Genomic DNA, 19,229 nt, shown 5'->3' with positions numbered 1-19,229 from the left:
CTTCCGACTACGTGGGAGCACAGCTCCTTCACCATCATATCTTTTCCTATGAGATGTGTTTCATATTTACACAGAAACACAATTTTAAAAAATAACAAAAAATAAATGAGCAGAGAGACTTGGTGAAGCATTAAATAGTCTGAAACCCCTCAGGTGGTTTAAGTCTGAGTTGAAGGAATTATATTCATAAAATACGTTTTTTATTTCCCTCATTTAATTGATTACCCACACACATATATACAGGGAACTCACGCCCCTCCCCTCCTCGTCCCCCCCCCCCCATCCCCATGCTCCATGCCGCTCACTCACTCGGAACAACTCACGCCCCTCCCCTCCTCGCCTCCCCCCCACCACTCCCCCCCCCCCCCCATGGTCCATGCCGCTCACTCACTCGGAACAACTCACGGCCCTCCTTACACCGTTCACTCACTCGGAACATCGCACAGCCTTCTTTATACTGTTAATGCACACGGAAAATCACATTGTTCACACACCACTCACTCGCACAATTCACTCCACAGTTTTCCCTGCTCACTCCCTCATACCACGATATTTTGGTAAGAACAGAATAGATCACCAAATTTGGACCACGTCCAGACAGCTATTTTCATTTGTAAATGAGAAACTGCATAAAAACATTTTATTCACTCAATTTTTGGGCCGGTCAAGATCTGGGGTCGGAACAAATGCCCTATTTGCCCCCGTTATAATCCGCCATTGAGTCAGACAAGCCTGGTGTTGGCTTAGCGTTTAGGGTGCCGGCTTGGGATCCCAGGATCCTGAGTTTGAATCCCGGTCGATCGTTCAATTAATGCCAGGGGGGTTGACTCAGCCTGTCATCCTTCCGAGGTCGGCAAATTGAGTACCAGCTCTGGTAATTGGGGCACTGCATCAGTGGCACTGACGCGCTTCCAGAAAAATGATGCAATCAGCAGCCACAAGCTGCATACGAAATAACAACAACATTGACTCAGACCATAGCCTTTTCAAATAGATCAAACATGTTTGGAAATCAGCAGTTATTTGCATCGCTGATGCATGCCATTCATGCATGTGCAGACTGGGAAACTGCCATTATTTACAGTCTGTTGTGGATTTCAAGGTAACTGCAGTATGTGTAATTTACGAAGGAAAAGGGCCCAGAATAAACAGAAATATAACCCCACCCCACCAAAAAAAATTGGACCGCAGGTCCTGAAGCTCAGCTGGATCAGGAGCAACAGTCACTCAAACCCCCCACAGAGCTCCTTACACCCTGATGTTTTAATGCCGTGAACACACTTTGGTACATCATGGGCGATGAAGGTTGTGATCAAGTTTCATTGGAATTGTTTGTATAGTTTCGGAGAAGAGAGCAAATACCTATCTTGGGGTGGGCAAAAACACCCCTGTAGTTCCCCTTGATGAGCGCAGATTTTTATGCGGTCAATACACTTTCATGAGGCATCAGAAATGAAGCTTGTGGCCAAGTGAGGGGTGGAAAGGGGACTTGAGGGGGGGCACATCCCGATCTCCCGATGGACCGAGGACCGGCTGAGGATGTTGGACGAGTTACTGACGAAGAAGAAGAATGGCGTCGTGTGCTCTGAGAAAGCGTTGAGTTTAAATGAACAGTTTCGTGTCTATTTGCACTCCATGTTTGATGAAAGTTTATTGAAAATAAAGGATTCGTCACAGACTGACAGGTTCTGCTGCGACAAGTATTTTCACTGAATGGGATATTAAAAGCAGAGCAGAATCCGCAGGCGGGAATCCGCTCCTGTTTACCTCAATCCAAATCGATGTTCTGCGAACATTAATTATTATTATTATTACTACTAGCCGAAACCCGTGGAACATCCACGGAAGGGAGGATGTGGTGTATGGATAGAGTGTACCAATATGGATGGCATAGGGGATTTGCTTGTCCGAGTAAGAGTTAGGAAGAAAGATGAGAATGAAGAGTGCGTATATGAACAACGTATTTATTGCAATCTACTTAAATGACAACGCTACGATATACTTTTGAAAAATGAATGGATTCGTAATAGGAATCGGCATAGCACCACTCTGGCCATTTTTTATGAGACTATATGGTGTGGGTTGGATTTGTGTGAACAAAATCAAGAAAAAGGCGACACTTTGTAGAATCCTTTGTAGAAAACTTTGTAGAATCCAACTTACACTGTGTATAAAGTGTCACCTCCTGACTTTGTATTTTATATTGTTAGAGACAAAACAAACACTAAATAACATAGCCACATACCAAAAACGTGTATTTTCAATTTTCACTTGTGCAAAAATGCTACTCACAATTACATCGCCTGTGCGTCGGCCTGTGATTGAGCCAGAGAGTTGGCCTGTGAGTCAACTTCCTTTCCAATGTCTGCAAGAATTGAAATACTGATTGTGAATGTGTAAAATTATATGAAAGAAGAACATGCATATCAATAGACGATGCCATTGAAAAGGAGAGCAGCTGTCAATAGAAAAGGCTGTCTGACTTATCAATTTGACATTATTGCACAGGAAATGACAAACAAAGAAACAGTTCATTTCCATCGGGTAATATTACGATGAGAGATCAGCCGATACCTTTATTATGTCCATCAGCATCCATGGCACTTAGGAAAAAAAAAAACGTGGCATCAGCCAGCCGCAGCCAACTATCACGTACCGTCTCGAAGTCAATGCCATCCTTTTATCTCTTCGTATACACCTCACTGATTTCTACCTTATCGTGAACAGAGTAAAGCCTACTTTGATAATCATGAACGGTGGCAGATGCAGGAGCGAAACGTAAGCGTAGGCCTCCGCCCTACCTATCCAGTTGTTGTTTCCGTTGTGTAAGGGGGGAAAAAAACAAACATTTTGGTCTCAGACCTTTGAGAGTACGTCGTTCCGTGAACTTTTTGAACGGGCCTCGTATGCCATGCTTCGTCAACGTTGGGTTGTTTTAAAATGATTTGAAGGATTAACTTAAGCACCGTGAATAGAGCAGATACTGATGGGCTGCTGATCGGTTTCACTTCGTTGTTATATATGGAAGAAATTATGGTAAACCCACCTGATGAGGTTAGCGTGCACCGCCATCGATGACACCGGCACAAATGGCGGAACAGATGGATTCTTCTTCATCGCATTGCATCGCATTCTCTTCCTGCCCGTACTATATATCTATCTAAAATTATATCCCCCCCCTCTATTTACATGAAATGGTTTGGTCCATTCGCAACGCCAAAGCGAACGGCGAACGGCTTGCGAGTACAGTGACAATCCCCCCCCTCTATTTACATGAAATGGTTTCGTCCATTCGCAACGACCACAGAACCCCCCCCTCTATTTACATGGAATGGTTTGGTCCATTCGCAACGCCGGCACACGCGATCGTTCGCTGCTCTCTGATTGGTTGAATCGTTTTTTGGACATAGCTCGGTAAGTAATTGTCCGATTAATATGAAACCTTGAAAAGGCACATCCTCGGGTCCCCAGCAATATACCTGGCAAGTTAAAAGTATATCGGACCCGTGGTTGTCGAGAAACAGCGGTCACAGACACACAGACAGACACACAGAGATTACTGGAATTATAGATAGATGACGATAAAGACCATTTGACCATCGCCTTCGCCCAGCAGACGCCAATACGATGGTGTCGTAAGATGGCGTCGTATCGGCCGATAATCGGATGCTTTTGGGTCCCAAAGTCGGCGAATTCAGATTTTTCGAGTATGGCTGTACGTGATAAACAAAGAGCGCGGTTCGTAGATGGAAAATGCATTAGTGCCGTGGGCATGGGGTCACTGGGTGCGGCGTAAAAGGGATAACAAAGTCGAGTCCTTACGGTATTATTATATAGATTACGCACGTTAAAATCACCTTATTTAAATTTCACGATGTGCAAGATAAACATTTCACAATTTACCTGGTAATTCTGATCACCCTGGGTCCTGGGACCAGTTTGTGCCCCAAGTCTTTCACGAACTAGGTGGTCATGACTGATGTTCGACTGAAGCTGGTAGAAACTTGGAAATTGATCTGGATCTCAGGGATAGGTCTCCTCACCTTCACAATGGACTCTTTAACATCCACCAACGAGGACGAGCAAACGGGATACCTAAGGGATGGCGGAACATTGGTGCAGGCCCTCCCCATTTATTTATGTTTTCGTGGAGCCCGCCATGTTATTTAAGCGGTGCCGAGCACTCCGTTCCGTTGCATGGGCGGTTTTAAATTTCAAATAAATGTTGTTTGAGCGGTTTTAAATTTCAAATAAATGTTGTTTGAGCGTTAGTTGCCGCTTGGTAACTGAACACACCTGCTCAGGTGTGCATGCTGTGGTGTTCTTGTGTGGATGTTTCCGAATTCCGACAACGTTCTTCAGGAAACATCATCTCAAGGAATGTCGAGTGAAGGAAATGAAACTGAAGATAATCTCCAGAGGTGAGCGCCTTGTATAAGTCCCGACTTCCCCGTTAAGTTTGACGTAAACGGCAAGAGTGACGTCATGCATTGCATTGGCAACAGGGTCGCAACAAAACTGTTACAGTTATCTGTTATTGTGACGTCACGTCGCTTAGGCAATCTGAGCAAACGGTGAGAAGACGTTTGATTTCGAGGAGAGTTAAGAAACATTCTTAATAGATCGAAATGTTTTTGACGGAGATCCTGAAAAGGCTCGAACGGGAGAGGATGGTGAGTTCCACATCGACATCAAATACTGTGCAGACCAAAGAGCTGCTGAATGTTCCATGTGCGGTTGTTTCTTCATTTAGTATGAATGGTCGATCACAGTATGTCAGCATCACGTGCCGTTATCCCGGTCAGAATCCGACACTTTTGTTGTGGGGACGTGTGACGCATTCGCAGCCCTGTGTGCGTGCCTTGCGCATGCGTGTCCGGGTCTCTTCACACAGAACACGTTCGGCATTCATTGCAAAGCACTCAGTGCATCTCTTCCGAAGTATGTTCCACAAGAACACCCTCAGCTTTATTTATTCGACCGAGCGAGGCTGTTTATTCCAGCTCCGTGAAACACCTGCGACCCATGCCAACAGAAAACAGACTTTGTGGAACACCGGTCGCATTTTACATCCAATCATGTAACTTCCTTCTTTTTTCTTTTCTTTTTTTTGCATACAAGATCGAGGCTCGTGTAAGAGCTAACATCAATCACAAAAAAAAACGGACACACAAAACAAAAAGGGAGCGGGAGACAAGATGGGTAGAGAGAGGGAAGCACACAAGTACAACAGCGGAGAGCAGGGACATTGGGAGATCTGTGGGAGGGAGAGTGCTTGCTCCCTGAAGCCTTCAATAATTCAAAAGAACCATGGGAACGTTCAATAATTCTCCCTGAGTAGGCGCTCCTACGTTGAAGCTTTCGTGTCGATTGCTCAAGCGGTTACGGAGACAACGAACGTACAAGACAAGAACCAGAAAATCATTTCGTCCTTGTCGCACAGCAAATCTCTCCGACAAATTTCGTTTGATTCTGTCCATAACTTTTTGAAATAACGTGATATATATCATTTTTGGCCCGATCTCTCAATGGTGAAGAATCGCTTAAAAATCTTGTCGGATCCGAATCCGGATTCAAATCTTCACCAAAATCTAATAATTTCGTACTTGTCACACACACAACCTGTCCAACAAATTTCATGTGAATCAGTCCATAACTTTTTGAGGTACACTATTCACAGACAGACATGGATGAAAACATAATCTCCCTCCCATAACATCCAGAGGAAAAAAGGTCAAAAAGTGAGGGCCAAAGCCGGCAATCCACAACATAGTCAAGGATGGTCGTGGACGCCTAATACTGGTTTATTACACTGCAATTGCTGCCACTATGGAGTGCTCTGTCGGAATCGGAATGAATCTTGAGCCTTTAACCTTGAATTATCCTGATTCCAGCCCTCAACGTTCTTGTTTCAGGGAACCCTGAGTCATCCATCCCTCCTGGGCAAGAAACCTGCAAATAACGGTAAATGTGCTCCTGCTCTGAATACAATTTTCTCTTTCACCTTGAGTCATGTCAAAGGCAAAGGTCATTCCTCTCTGGGGTACATCGATTACAGTAGATCAATGGTCAGGCCTCAAGAACATTGGGTGTGTGTTCATTTACCAAGTTTATTGTGGAGAGATCGCGAAGAGGTTTAAGCATTTGAGCATGCACTCCATTCAAAACCGTTAAGGAACGGCTGGCTAGGCAAGCGCTAGCGAGCTGCTTGGTAAAGGAGCACACCTCCAACTCTTGTGGGGTCTATAGATTACAGTAGATCTTCGCTCAGTTCTGGAAGTAAAACTTTACTTATGGATGTCTGGATTCCTCCAAATTTCTTTGTTTAATGTTGTAAACAGCATAAGCGACTGTTTAGAAAGCTAATCATGTGTGTTTGTGGTTTGTAATATTTTACAAGCCCGGCTTCGCCGCTGTTCGACTTGCAGACTGCGATGCAATTACAATCGTTGATGTTTAAAGTTTCTGTCACATCTGAGTTTAAAGACTGTTGGTTTTCATTGTTTTATCCTCTCCGATAATACGTGCAGATCCTGTTTATAGCTTCAGTCAGCTAAGACCATGCAGTTTTGGTATACCGTCCACCAATCCATGAACGAGCAATTTTTGCAGAGCAGCTGAGGCCATCTATTTTCCACATCCGTGTGGAGTGGGGCGAGAATTATAAGGTTACAATAAATAGGAGATGTACTGTTCATAAGGGAACATAAGGTAGGGGAGAGTGTGGAGGAGATGGGTATCTTCTCTGATATGCAGCACGTTGCTGCGGGTTACATCATTCCTGTAGGTTGGGACAGGCATTTGTAATTTGTTCAGGGTGCCGATGATAACGCAAACCTACTCTTCATTGTAAGACACCGTGGGATATTTGCTCAGCATGGCTTTTATATTTACAGCGTGGCTCTTAGATGTTCTGATGTACATCAAAGATATTGCAAACAATGTGGTTCAAAAGTTAACTTCCTGATCTTTTCCTCCAACCTATCCCAAAGCGATGAAATGGTACCAGTGGCGGCGTCAGGAAAACGAGGTGAGATGTCCATCCGAACGACTCTGCCATAATTATCCCGTCCTCCAGGTAGCGGGAGATGGGTTTTGCGTGTGTGTGCAGGTTTGCTTGTGCCTCCTGGTTATGACTTTTTTGAAACCATAAGTTGAGCTTTTGTCATCAAATTTTCATAAAGCCTTTATTGTGAGATTATGGACAACACTCATTAAAAATAGGACCACGGGTCCTGAAACTCACATCCATCAGCAGCAACTGTCAATGACGTCAAGTTTTGCTGCGGCTGCAATGCACTCTGCAGGTAAGGGCAGGTATTCTTTGCGTTTTAGGCCTGATTTCAACCAGTTAATGAGCGCAGAAGTTGATGCCGTCAATGCACCTTCGTTAAGCATCAGATATGAAGCATGTTGCCATGTATCTTCAAAATCATATGTTTGGTTCAACCGAAAATGACTGAAGTGTTTACAGACTCGCTGACTTTGGCTTTCACTCACTCTCTGGCTGACTGACTTACCAATGGACACTGGTCAATCACATAAGCTCACCGGACTGAAGTCCAGGTGAGCTAATTTTGTTGCAGTTTTATTCCGTGGCATGAAGTGAAAGGTGGGGTTAAGCAATTTGGTCAGTTTGTCTGTCTGTCCACAACGTCAGTTTATGATCGAGGAACAAGTTAATCCCAATCGAACGTTATGTTTTGAACACGAGTTGCAACATGAATCAGAGACTGAACATGTAATTTAACAGTACTTTGGCCCCGAATTTGTCTTGATCGCTCATGTGCCTAGTGGAGTGAGATCATATTGTCACTCTGCCTGTCTGGCAGTCAAATAAAATTGAAAACAATTTAATCATCAAACTTACTGTTTTTGAGGATGTCAGAAAGGACACAAACAAGCACAAATAACTAATTAACGAAGAACATAACTAATATAATATAATAACTAATATATAATATAATAACTAATGATCATAATATTACTAATAATAACATATAATATAATAACTAATATAACTAATAACTAATAACAAATAACTAACGTGTGAACTAAGGTAGTGTGAAAGATGCTGCATCAACGGTGGTAAACTTTCAAAAAAATTCTACAACTTTTAAAATCGTTTTTATCTTTTTAAAAACTTTTACTTTGTTTCAATTAAAAATATATACTTGAACACTGGAGAACACAAATCGCCCTTTTGGCCACTTTCAAAAACCTTTCCTTTAGCATGAATTGGACAAAATATTACAGCATTTTACATCATCTTCACCAATCCAATTTACCGTTTGCAGCCCATGTCCATGTCCATTTTTCTCAAGAAAGCATGGCGAAAGTATTGTTGCGGTTTTGAGTTTTGGTAACAGTCAGTATAATAAAGGTTAAATTTCCCTCTCATAGTTAGTCACACAAACAACATGTAGCCTCGCGATAGTATAGTTATCTCTTAGTATTTGTGAGCTTAGTCCTTTTCCTATGTTAGTTCTGCGTTGAGTAGAGTAAGGAGAATAGGTCCTACTCCTACTTCCATTGCCTGATCCCGCCTCCCTGGCCTCACGCCTCTTTGTGCGGCCTTCAATTCTTTTGGCGCGAATTAACATGAGGCAGGCCTAGGGGGGTCGGGGCGGGACCGAATGAGGGCGGCAGAAGAGCTGACGGTAAGCGCGAGCCGCCAATCAGGGCTCAGAGGGTGTGGCGGCAGCACTGCGTCACAGGGCGTGGTTGGAAGGTTCGAGAAGGTTCGGGAAGGTTCGGGACGTGTCAATATAAGCGGTTGCGCAAAGCTCCCAAGAGGACTGATGAGGAGGACTCGCGAGCACCTGCATTGAAGAGAGCAGTAAGAGGACTGGGTTGGCATTGAGTGGAGAAAGACGCACATGAACCAGGATACACGCTCACATGAAAGCAACGCTCTGTTGAGCTTGAAGCTGAGCCACGTACAGTGCATTGAGTTACGCGAGTGATAATGTGCTGTGTAACCGCCAGCCGCGCTGAGAGACGCGTATTTTCCTTCCTACCTCATCGGCTGCCTTTTGTTCGGGAGACGCTCTACGAGGATCCTTCCATCGCCTGCGTGCCTTCTTCGCGGGACGTGCTGGGACCGTGGAGAGCCGGACATGGCTGTTCCTGGACGACTAAGTCGGCGTGTTTGGCTGGAACATCAAACTGCCTGCAATTCCCTGTGTGGGTGTGATGGGCCCGAGTCTGGGGGTTCAGGATAAGACTGATTAAGTGCTTCTCTGTGTCTCTGCATACCGATCATTGTACATACGTGTGGGAATAATAATTAAACCTGTGTTCTTCCTTCCATTCGATCGTTCTTGTGATTTCCTCATTGGCTAAGCGTGGTACGAGTAGAACCGCTTTAATCGGGGTCCAAAATGTAACGGTAAATGCACGGACCACGTGGTACTCAATCCGCTCATTGTACCAAAATCACACGTGGCACGTGCGAGGCTTGCTTCCCCGCTTCCGTGGCAGTGCAGGGATTTAGGTACGAGCGAGACTTGGTCCCAAAACCCTACCTTGCGTTCGCCCGGAAGAGGCATTTCAAGTCTCTCGGTTCCGCCAAGCCCAGAAAGAACAAGGGGCTTAATCCCCCCTCGGTAAGGGTAAGAAGGGCGGCGGAGAACCGTAACAGTATTCTATGAACTCTCCAGTTGTTTTTTAAGCTGTTGCCAAGAAGGGTGTGCAATGTCGTAATTTGTGTGCGTGTCTCTGCAGTTGGTGCACAGCCCACCACCATTGGAAACAAATGCATCCTGTCTGCTGAGTACCCCAGCTCAACCAGGTATCGTATCGGGTTATTTGCATTCAGAAAAAAGGAAAAAAACAGCCATCAGGTTGTACTTTGAGTCATTTATTCCTTTAAAATAATCTCAAACACTTTTGAAGTTTTCTTTTGCAGGCCTAAAATTCTCTTTGTTTTCTCATTTCAACGCTTTCTCAAGATCGTATTGAAAATATGTTGATGAGGAAACATTGGCTCCAAAGACGAATGCATTTTTTAAGAGAACGTGTCTCTGGTCACTGTGCAATTTCCCGTCGATGAGATAGTTTTCTCCATTTTTGTTCAACCCCGTCCCAAAGACTGCAGCATCAGTGATAAGAACCACTCCACTCTGGCAAAACCCAACTTTGAACTTAAACCGGCAGCCCTGATTCACGACTGTTCATTTGAAGGTACCGTTCATTTCTTGCACCCACTCATACACTCTCTATTGGTTTTTATTCTTTGTTACGGGAATAACTTCTTTTTTTTCTTTTTTTGTATACAAGATCGAGGCTTGGGTAAGAAACCAACAAAAATCACAAAAAAAACTGATACCGGTGTGTACCCTGGATAAGAATAGGTACACCGTATCCCTGCGTGTCGTAAGAGACGAATAAGAGGGTTGGCGTCAGGAAGGGCATCCGGCCATAAAAACATTGCCTCAAAAAGGGAACCATGACAATTACAACTACATATGGGCAGGGTACAGCCCGAAGTGGAGATCGGTTTCTGAGGTTTGGGACATGGAATGTAGGGACAATGACAGGGAGATCAGGAGAAGTGGTGGAAGTATTGGTCAGAAGAAGAGTGGACATATGTTGTGTGCAAGAGACGAGATGGAAGGGAAGTGGTGTGAGAATGGTGAAGGGTAGGCAGGGACAGAAATACAAGTTTGTGTGGCAAGGCTGCCCGGAGGGCGTGAATGGTGTTGGTGTCCTGTTTTCTGAGGAGTTTGTAGACAGTGTGGTGAGTGTGACTAGAGTGACGTCATCTCGGGATATGCTCCGCAGGTTGGTCGAAGCGATGAAGAAAAGGACAAGTTCTGGTGTGCGATAGAGAAGCTGATGGAAAACGTGAAAGATGAGGAAGTTGTTGTGGTAGGAGGAGACCTAAATGGACATGTGGGAAGGAGTATGGATGGTTTTGACGGAGTTCATGGGGGTTACGGATATGGTGTGAGAAATGGAGAAGGTGAAAGGATTTTGGAGTTTGCTGATGGAGCTGAATTGTTGATTTGTAATACTCAGTTCCAGAAAGAGGATAATAAGCTTGTTACATACACGTCAGGTGGGTCGACGACAACCGTTGACTACCTGATGGTGCGTAGGCGAGATAGGGGGCACCTCCGGGACACAAAGGTGATCCCGGGGGAGGAGGCTGTTTCACAGCACCACTTGGTTGTCTGCGACGTAAGGGTGAAAGGTGCGAGGAGAGCTCGGCGGGTGAAGTACCAACCGAGAATGAAGGTGTGGAGATTGAAAGAGGTGACAGTAAGGGAGGCATTAAAAGAGAGGCTGAGTAGGGTCGAGGATGATGTGGTTGAGCTTGAAAGTGGTTGGATGTCAATGAAAGCTTGTCTGTTGGGAGCCGTTGGTGAGGTATGTGGATGGACAAAAGGACCACCGAGGCACTCGGAAACATGGTGGTGGGATGATGAAGTTGGAAAGAGGATTGACGAGAAGAGGAAGAAGTTCAAGGAGTGGCAGAAGGCGAAGGGTACGGGAGCAGAAACAGCAGAGCATGAAAGTTATAAGGCAGCCAGGAAGGCTGCAAAGAAAGAGGTAGCAAAGGCGCAGGAGGCATGTAGGAAAATGTTCGGAGAACGCTTGGATTCGGAAGAGGGTCAGAAAGCAGTATTCAGGATTGCAAAGCAGATAGCGAAAGAGAGGTGTGATGTGATGGGGGTGAGTTGCTTGAAGGATGAAGTGGGACAAATCGTTGTCGACCCAGATGTAATTAAAGGAAGATGGAAAAGATATATGGAAATGCTGTTGAATACAGAGAATGAATGGGATGGCAACATAGAGAGTAACCCTGTTTTAGGACCGGCAGAGAAGATAACTGAGAAGGAAGTTGAGGAAGCGATAAAAGCAATGAAGGGTAGAAAAGCGGGAGGGCCGACGGGAGTTGTGGGAGATATGTTGAAGGCAGCAGGAAGTTGGGGTGTGAAGAGAATGACAGAGATCTGTAATCTGGTGGTGAAAGAAGGCCGCATTCCAGTGGATTGGGAACTGAGTACCCTCATTCCTCTATACAAGGGGAAAGGTGACCCTCTGGAGTGTGGCTCGTACCGAGCGATAAAGTTATTGGAGCATGGAATGAAGGTATTGGAAAGGGTGTTGGAGAGGAGGATAAGGAAGAAAGTGAAGATCGACGAAATGCAGTTTGGATTCATGCCAGGAAGAGGAACGACAGACGCGCTTTTCATTGGGAGGCAGTTGCAGGAGAAGTACATGGAGAAGAGGAAGAAGTTGTTTCTTGGGTTTGTTGATCTGGAGAAAGCATTCGATAGGGTACCACGCAAAGTATTGACATGGGCATTGAGGAAGTTAGGAGTGGAGGAATGGTTGATCAGAGTAGTGATGGCAATGTACAAAAGAGCGCGCACAGCTGTAAGGACGAAGGACGGGAACAGTGGTGAGTTTGAGGTGAAGGTGGGAGTGCATCAGGGGTCGGTACTAAGTCCACTACTATTTGTAGCTGTGATGGAGGTGCTGGCTCAGAACGTAAAGGAAGGTTTACCTTGGGAGTTGTTGTATGCAGATGATCTGGTGTTGATTGCGGAAAGTATGGATGGACTGAAGGAAAAGATGAACACGTGTAAGGAATGTATGGAGACAAAAGGTCTGAAGGTGAATATCGGAAAGACGAAGGTGATGGCAAGTGGTAAAGCATGTGGTGATGTGGAAAGAACTGGGAAGTGGCCCTGTGCTGTGTGTAGGAAGGGTGTCGGATTGAACTCCATTCAATGTACAATGTGCGCTGAGTTGGTTCATCAAAAATGTAGTGGTCTGAGAGGGTCATTAACCAGTGTGGCAGCTACATTCAAATGTAAGGTGTGCACAGCGGGAGCTGCAGATGGCGGAAATGTTGAGTTGGATCTTGGAGACGGCGTGAAGCTGGAAGGTGTGAAAACATTTTGCTACCTCGGAGACATGCTGAATGGAGAAGGTGGATCAGACTCGGCAACGGTTGCTCGAGTGAGATGTGCATGGAAGAAGTTTCGGGAACTGGGTGGCGTGCTGATGATGAGGGGAGTGTCGTTGAAGCTGAAGGGAAAGGTGTATGCTGCATGTGTGAGAAGTGTTATGATTTATGGGAGCGAGACATGGGTAATGAACGTAGAGCAGCAACGAAGGTTGGAAAGGGTGGAAATGCGAATGGTTCGGTGGATGTGTGGAGTATCGTTGAGAGAGAGGAAGACAAATGATGAATTGCGAAAGATGATGGGAATAGAGCCTGTGATTGATGCTGTGAAGAGGAACAGGTTGAGATGGTTTGGTCATGTGTTGAGGAAGGATGAAAGTGACTGGTTGAGAAGAGTGATGGAAATGAATGTAGAAGGAAGCAGAGGACGGGGAAGACCGAAAAAGACTTGGCTAAAGATGGTGGAAGAAGAAATGCGGGCAAGGGGGTTAACAAGGAGAGATGCAGAAAATAGCGCAAAATGGAGAAGATTGTCATGGGGACCGCAAGGCTAACCCCCGCTCTAGCAGGGAAAATGGCCTTTAAAATGCATGTTGTTGTTGTTGTTGTTACGGGAATTACCTTTTTTTTTTTTTTTGGTATACAAGATCGAGGCTCGGGTAAGAAACCAACAAAAATCACAAAAAAAACTGACACACAAAACATACAATAAAGGGAGCGGGAGACAAAATTGGCAGAAAGAGGGAAGCACAGAAGTACAACAGCAGAGAAAAGCGACAACGGAAGATCAACTCCGTCGGAGGGTGGGGGCTTGGGGGGGAGGAAGCATGGAAAGGTGGGGGTGGGGGGTGGGAAAGGTATAAAACACATGGACACTGCTAGAACTTCCAGGAAAGAAAGAAGTCGGTATTTCAAAAAAAAGTGGATCTGGGGTGACTTGACGGGGGTAGAAGAGATCAAGGTTTTGGATGGGGGAAGATAAGAGAGGGTGGTGAACAGCTGTTTTAAAGACATGGAGGGAGGAGTGGAATTGAAGAGAGTGAGGGAGTTTGTTCCAGATGTGGGAGTAAAGAGGAATAAAGGAGTGAACGTGAGAAGAGAGTCTAGATTTTGGCAGTTTAACCATAAGAGGGTTGCTGGCAGATCTTGTGCGACCTGCAGGAATATTTGGGGGACAGAGCACAGAGAGAGCTGGGGGAGCAAGGCCAGATAGGAGTCGGCAGAAGACAGAAAGACCACCAACCTGCCTGCGGTGAGTGAATGAAAGGTCCTCGGAGTCAGCTTCATCGCGGGAGATTCCAATGATTCTGAAAGGTTTGGTTTCAACAGCGTGAAGCCGCGCTGAATGTGAGGCAGGAGCACCAGCCCAGAGGGGAGAACAGTATTCCATTGAGCTGCGGATGAAAGCGTTGTATGTGGTGAGGAGCTCAGGTGTGCCAAGGAAGGACTTCACACGATAAAAAGCTAATCATGTGTGTTTGTGGTTTTTAATATTTTACCAGCATGGCTCTGCCACTGTTAGACTTTGTCTCGTTTCACAGTAACTGCAGACTGCGATGCAATTACATACGTTGATGTTTAAAGTTTCTGTTACATCTTATGGTCAGATGTGTGAGCCACACATGGACAGATGGCAGATGTCAAATGTCAGATGTGTCAGATGATGTTAGATGTGTGATTAACGAGCTTTTTAAAAATACATCATTGATTCATATTTAGAGTGGAAAACATTTATTTCCCCATTTGCATCATCCTGAGTTTAAAGCCTGTTGGTTTTCATTGTTTTATCCTCTCCGATAATACGTGCATATCCTGTTTATAGCTTCAGTCAGCTAACACCATGCAGTTTTGGTATACCGTCCACCAATCCATTGACGAGCAATTTTTGCAGAGCAGCTGAGGCCATCTATTTTCCACATCCGTGTGGAGTGGGGCTAGAATTATGAGGTTGCAATAAATAGGAGATGTACTGTTCATAAGGGAACATAAGGTAGGGGAGAGTGTAGAGGAGATGGGTATCTTCTCTGATATGCAGCACGTTGCTGCGGGTTACATCATTCCTGTAGGTTGGGACAGGCATTTGTAATTTGTTCAGGGTGCCGATGATAACGCAAACCTACTCTTCATTGTAAGACACCGTGGGATATTTGCTCAGCATGGCTTTTATATTTACAGCATGGCTCTTAGATGTTCTGATGTACATCAAAGATATTGCAAACAATGGGGTTCAAAAGTTAACTTCCTGATCTTTTCCTCCAACCTATCCCAAAGCGATGAAATGGTACCAGTGGCGGCGTCAGGAAAACGAGGTGAGATGTCCATCCGAACGACTCTGCCATAATTATCCCGTCCTCCAGGTAGCGGGAGATGGGTTTTGCGTGTGTGTGCAGGTTTGCTTGTGCCTCCTGGTTATAACTTTTTTGAAACCATAAATTGAGCTTTTGTCATCAAATTTTCAAAAAGCCTTTATTGTGAGATTATGGACAACACTCATTAAAAATAGGAGCACGGGTCCTGAAACTCACATCCATCAGCAGCAACTGTCAATGACGTCATCAAGTTTTGCTGCTGATGCAATGCCCTCTGAAGGTAAGGGCAGGTATTCTTTGCGTTTTAGGCCTGATTTCAACCAGTTAATGAGCGCAGAAGTTGATGCTGTCAATGCACCTTCGCTAAGCATCAGATATGAAGCATGTTGCCATGTTTCATCAAAATCATATCTTTGGTTCCCCGAAAATGACTGAAGTGTTTACAGACTCTCTGACTTTGGCTTTTGACTTTGGCTTTCACTCACTCTCTGGCTGACTGACTTACCAATGGACTCTGCTCAATCACATAAGCTCACCGGACTGAAGTCCAGGTGAGCTAATTATGTTGCAGTTTTCCTCCGTGGCATGAAGTGAAAAGTGGGGTTAAGCAATTTGTTCAGTTTGTCTGTCTGTCCACAACGTCAGTTTATGATCGAGGAACAAGTTAATCCCAATCGAACGTTATATTTTGAACACGAGTTGCAACATGAATAAGAAACTGAACATGTAATTTAACAGGACTTTGGCTCCGAATTTGTCTTGATCGCTCATGTGCTGAGTGGAGTGAGATCATATTGTCACTCTGCCTGTCTGGCAGTCAAATAGAATTGAAAACAATTTAATCATCAAACTTACTGTTTTTGAGGATGTCAGAAAGGATACAAACAAGCACAAATAACTTATTAACTCATGACATAACTAATATAATATAATAACTAATATATAATGTAATAACTAATGATCATAATATTACTCATAATAATATATAATATAATAACTAATATAACTAATAACAAATAACTAACGTGTTAACTAAGGTGGTGTGAAAGACGCTGCATCAACGGTGGTAAACTTCCAAAAAAATCTACAACTTTTAAAATCTTTTTTATCTTTTTAAAAACTTTTACTTTGTTTCAATTGAAAATATATATTTGAACACTGGAGAACACAAATCGCCCTTTTGGCCACTTTCAAAAACCTTTCCTTTAGCAGTAATTGGACAAAATATTACAGCATTTTACATCATCTTGACCAATCCAATTTGCCGCTTCCAGCCCATGTCCACGTCCTTTTTTCTCAAGAAAGCATGGCGAAAGTATTCTATGAACTCTCCAGTTGTTTTTTAAGCTGTTGTTTTCATATAGTTTCGTTCGAGTACAAATCAGATGCGGATGGGCTTTTCATTTTAAGATACATTTTTAGTTTTTTTCACTTTTATTGCTTGAGCTGTAACAAAATTAAGTTCGTCCTGTTAGCCAGTTCGTCTTGTTTGTTTCAGAATGTTTCATGTTCATTTCTATTGATCTTCACACCTTTTCACCGAAAGGACTATTGTAATCGATCTGGACGTCAGTGAGTGTGTCCACGCACAGATCTACCTTGATATAGATCGTTTACTCTCAGCCGTTCCTGAAGGGATGAGAGAGTCTATTGTCGTCTATCTGTCAGTCAGTGAGTGTAACTTCGTACAGAGATTTACTTTTGAAATAATAATTAATTATATCGTATAATTATCTAGTGGTTGGTGTTATCTATCGTATATTATGATATCGTATATTATCGATATCGTGTCGATAGAATTATCTATCGCATAATTATCTATAAGCCTGGTGTTGCCTTAGCGGTTCGGGTGCAGGCTTGGGATCATAGGATCCTGGATTCGAATCCCGATCTATCGCTGAATTAACGTCAGGGGGGTTGACTCAGCCTGTCATCCTTCCGAGGTCGGCAAATTGAGTACCAGCTTGCTGGGATGAATGATCACGGTGTGTACCCCGATTTAGAATAGGTACACCATATACCTGCGCATCATAAGAGGCGACTAAGGGTTGGCGTCAGGAAGGGCATCCTGCCATAAAAACATTGCCTCAAACAGGGAACCATGAGGTTATGGGGCCCGCAAGGCTAACCCCCGCTCTCGTGGGGAAAAATGGCGTCAAAACGATCATTCATTCATATTTCATTCAATTATCTATGATTATATGATATAACTAGCACAGCACCTGGTAGCGAGCATACCTCCGCCTGGTGAACAGTTTACGTTTTGTATCCCACTGATAGGCCGGATCTGGATTCGGACCTGAACCAAAATCTAGTCGGCTTGTTCTTGTCACCTAACCAACTCGTTCCTCCATGTTTATTCATAACTCGTCCATAACTTTTTTAAATATCAGGTTATATATCAGTTTTAACCCGATCTATCAATGGTGAAGCATCACTTAGAAAAATTAAATAATTCTCATATCCGAATCCATTTTCAGATATTCACCAAAATCGAATCCATTAGTCCTTGTCACACACACAACCTGTCTACCAAGGTTCATCCAAATCCGTCGATAACTTTTTGAGATATCCTGCTATGTATCATTTTTGGCCCAATCTCCCAATGGTGAAGAATCACATAAAAAATTGTAGTAGCCGGATCCGAATCTGGATCTTCACCAAAATCTAATCATTTCATCCTTGTCACATACGCTACCTCTCTGCCAGGTTTCGTCCGAATCCGGCCACAACGTTTTTTGAGATACTTGTTCACAAACAGACAGACAGACAGAGGTGAAAACATAACCTCCATCAACCTTTGGTCGCGGAGGTAATAATATTTCCCCGTCTCCCTCACCTCTTTTTGTCTGTTAGTTGCCGGTTAGTTTGTTCCTTTCCTGTTTCGTCCCCGCTTTTCCCCTTCCCATTCTAGCTGTGTTACATTCAGTTTGTCTACAAAATTGTACATACTTTTCTGCAAGTGCATGATGGTCTGTGGACCAATATACAATATAATCAATGTAGATTTTTTAAAAATAGGGGCAATACCCCCATGGCACTCACCTGGTAGAATAAGACAGTATTCTACACTGACTAAAGGTATTTTAAACAGTATCACAGTATTTTAAGCCAATTTCAATGGTTGCTTGGAGACAGGGCAGCATGTACAATCATATACTAAAGTAATCATAAGACTTTAAACAAGCAAACAAAAAAAATACCTATTTTAGGGGGTTAACCCTCCCTCCCCTCCTTCCCTCCATGACTACCTTAGGGCCTGATTTTTTTTTTAATTCCGTGAACAAGCTTTGATACATCACGGGTGATGAAGGTTGTGATCAAGTTTCATCGAAATAGTATGTGTAGTTTCAGAGGAAAAAGCAAATTCCTATTTTAGGGGATGGAGGGGTCAAACTTGGATCCACTTTGATCACGGTAGTCCCCCGAAGACCTCGACAAACTTGAGTTGCAGCATCCGAAATATCATTTGTGCCAAGTTTCGTCACAATCACAACAGCAGTTTTGGAGAAGAAGTTGCAAGTGTTTACGGACTGACGGATGGACGACGCGCCATCGCATAGGCTGACCGGAACTACGTTCCAGATGAGCTATAAAAAAAACATGCCAAGAAAGGTGTGCAGTGTCGTGATTTGTGTGCGTGTCTTTGCAGTTGGTGCACAGCCCACCACCTTTGGAAACGGATGCATCCTGTCTGCTGAGTACCGCAGCTCAACCAGGTATCGTATCGAGTTATTTGCATTCAGAAAAAAAGGAAAAAACAGCCATCAGGTTGCACTTTTTATCATTTATTCCTTAAAAATAATCTCAAACCCTTTTGACGTTTTCTTTTGCAGGCATAAAATTTCTTTTTGTTTTATTATTTCAGTGCTTTCTCAAGATCGTGTTGAAAATATGTTGATGAGGAAACATTGGCTCCAAAGACGAATACATTTTTTAAGAGAATGTGTCTCCGGTCATTGTGCATTTTCCCGTCGATGAGATAGTTTTCTCCATTT

At 44.0% G+C, this 19,229-nt stretch overlaps 1 protein-coding gene across 2 annotated transcripts in view; it reads left to right on the top strand.

The window, feature by feature from the left end:
* The window catches only part of LOC144893228 (uncharacterized), a 109,097-nt gene that overhangs the window by 70,385 nt on the left and 19,483 nt on the right, over window positions 1-19,229 (top strand). For both annotated transcript variants that reach the window (XR_013624255.1, XM_078782979.1), the window contains exons 13-14: window positions 6,993-7,030; window positions 18,884-18,950. Coding sequence is in view for 1 of the 2 variants with exons in the window: in XM_078782979.1 (XP_078639105.1) it covers window positions 6,995-7,030; window positions 18,884-18,950 (103 nt within the window). In the remaining variant the exon portion in view is untranslated. The remainder of the gene's footprint in view (window positions 1-6,992; window positions 7,031-18,883; window positions 18,951-19,229) is intronic.

This window comes from Myxine glutinosa, chromosome 8 (assembly GCF_964187855.1).
Source record: "Myxine glutinosa chromosome 8, kmMyxGlut1.1, whole genome shotgun sequence".
Taxonomy (NCBI): domain Eukaryota; kingdom Metazoa; phylum Chordata; class Myxini; order Myxiniformes; family Myxinidae; genus Myxine; species Myxine glutinosa.
The sequence above is the reverse complement of the archived record's forward strand: the minus strand, read 5'-3'. Positions and strand labels throughout refer to the sequence as shown.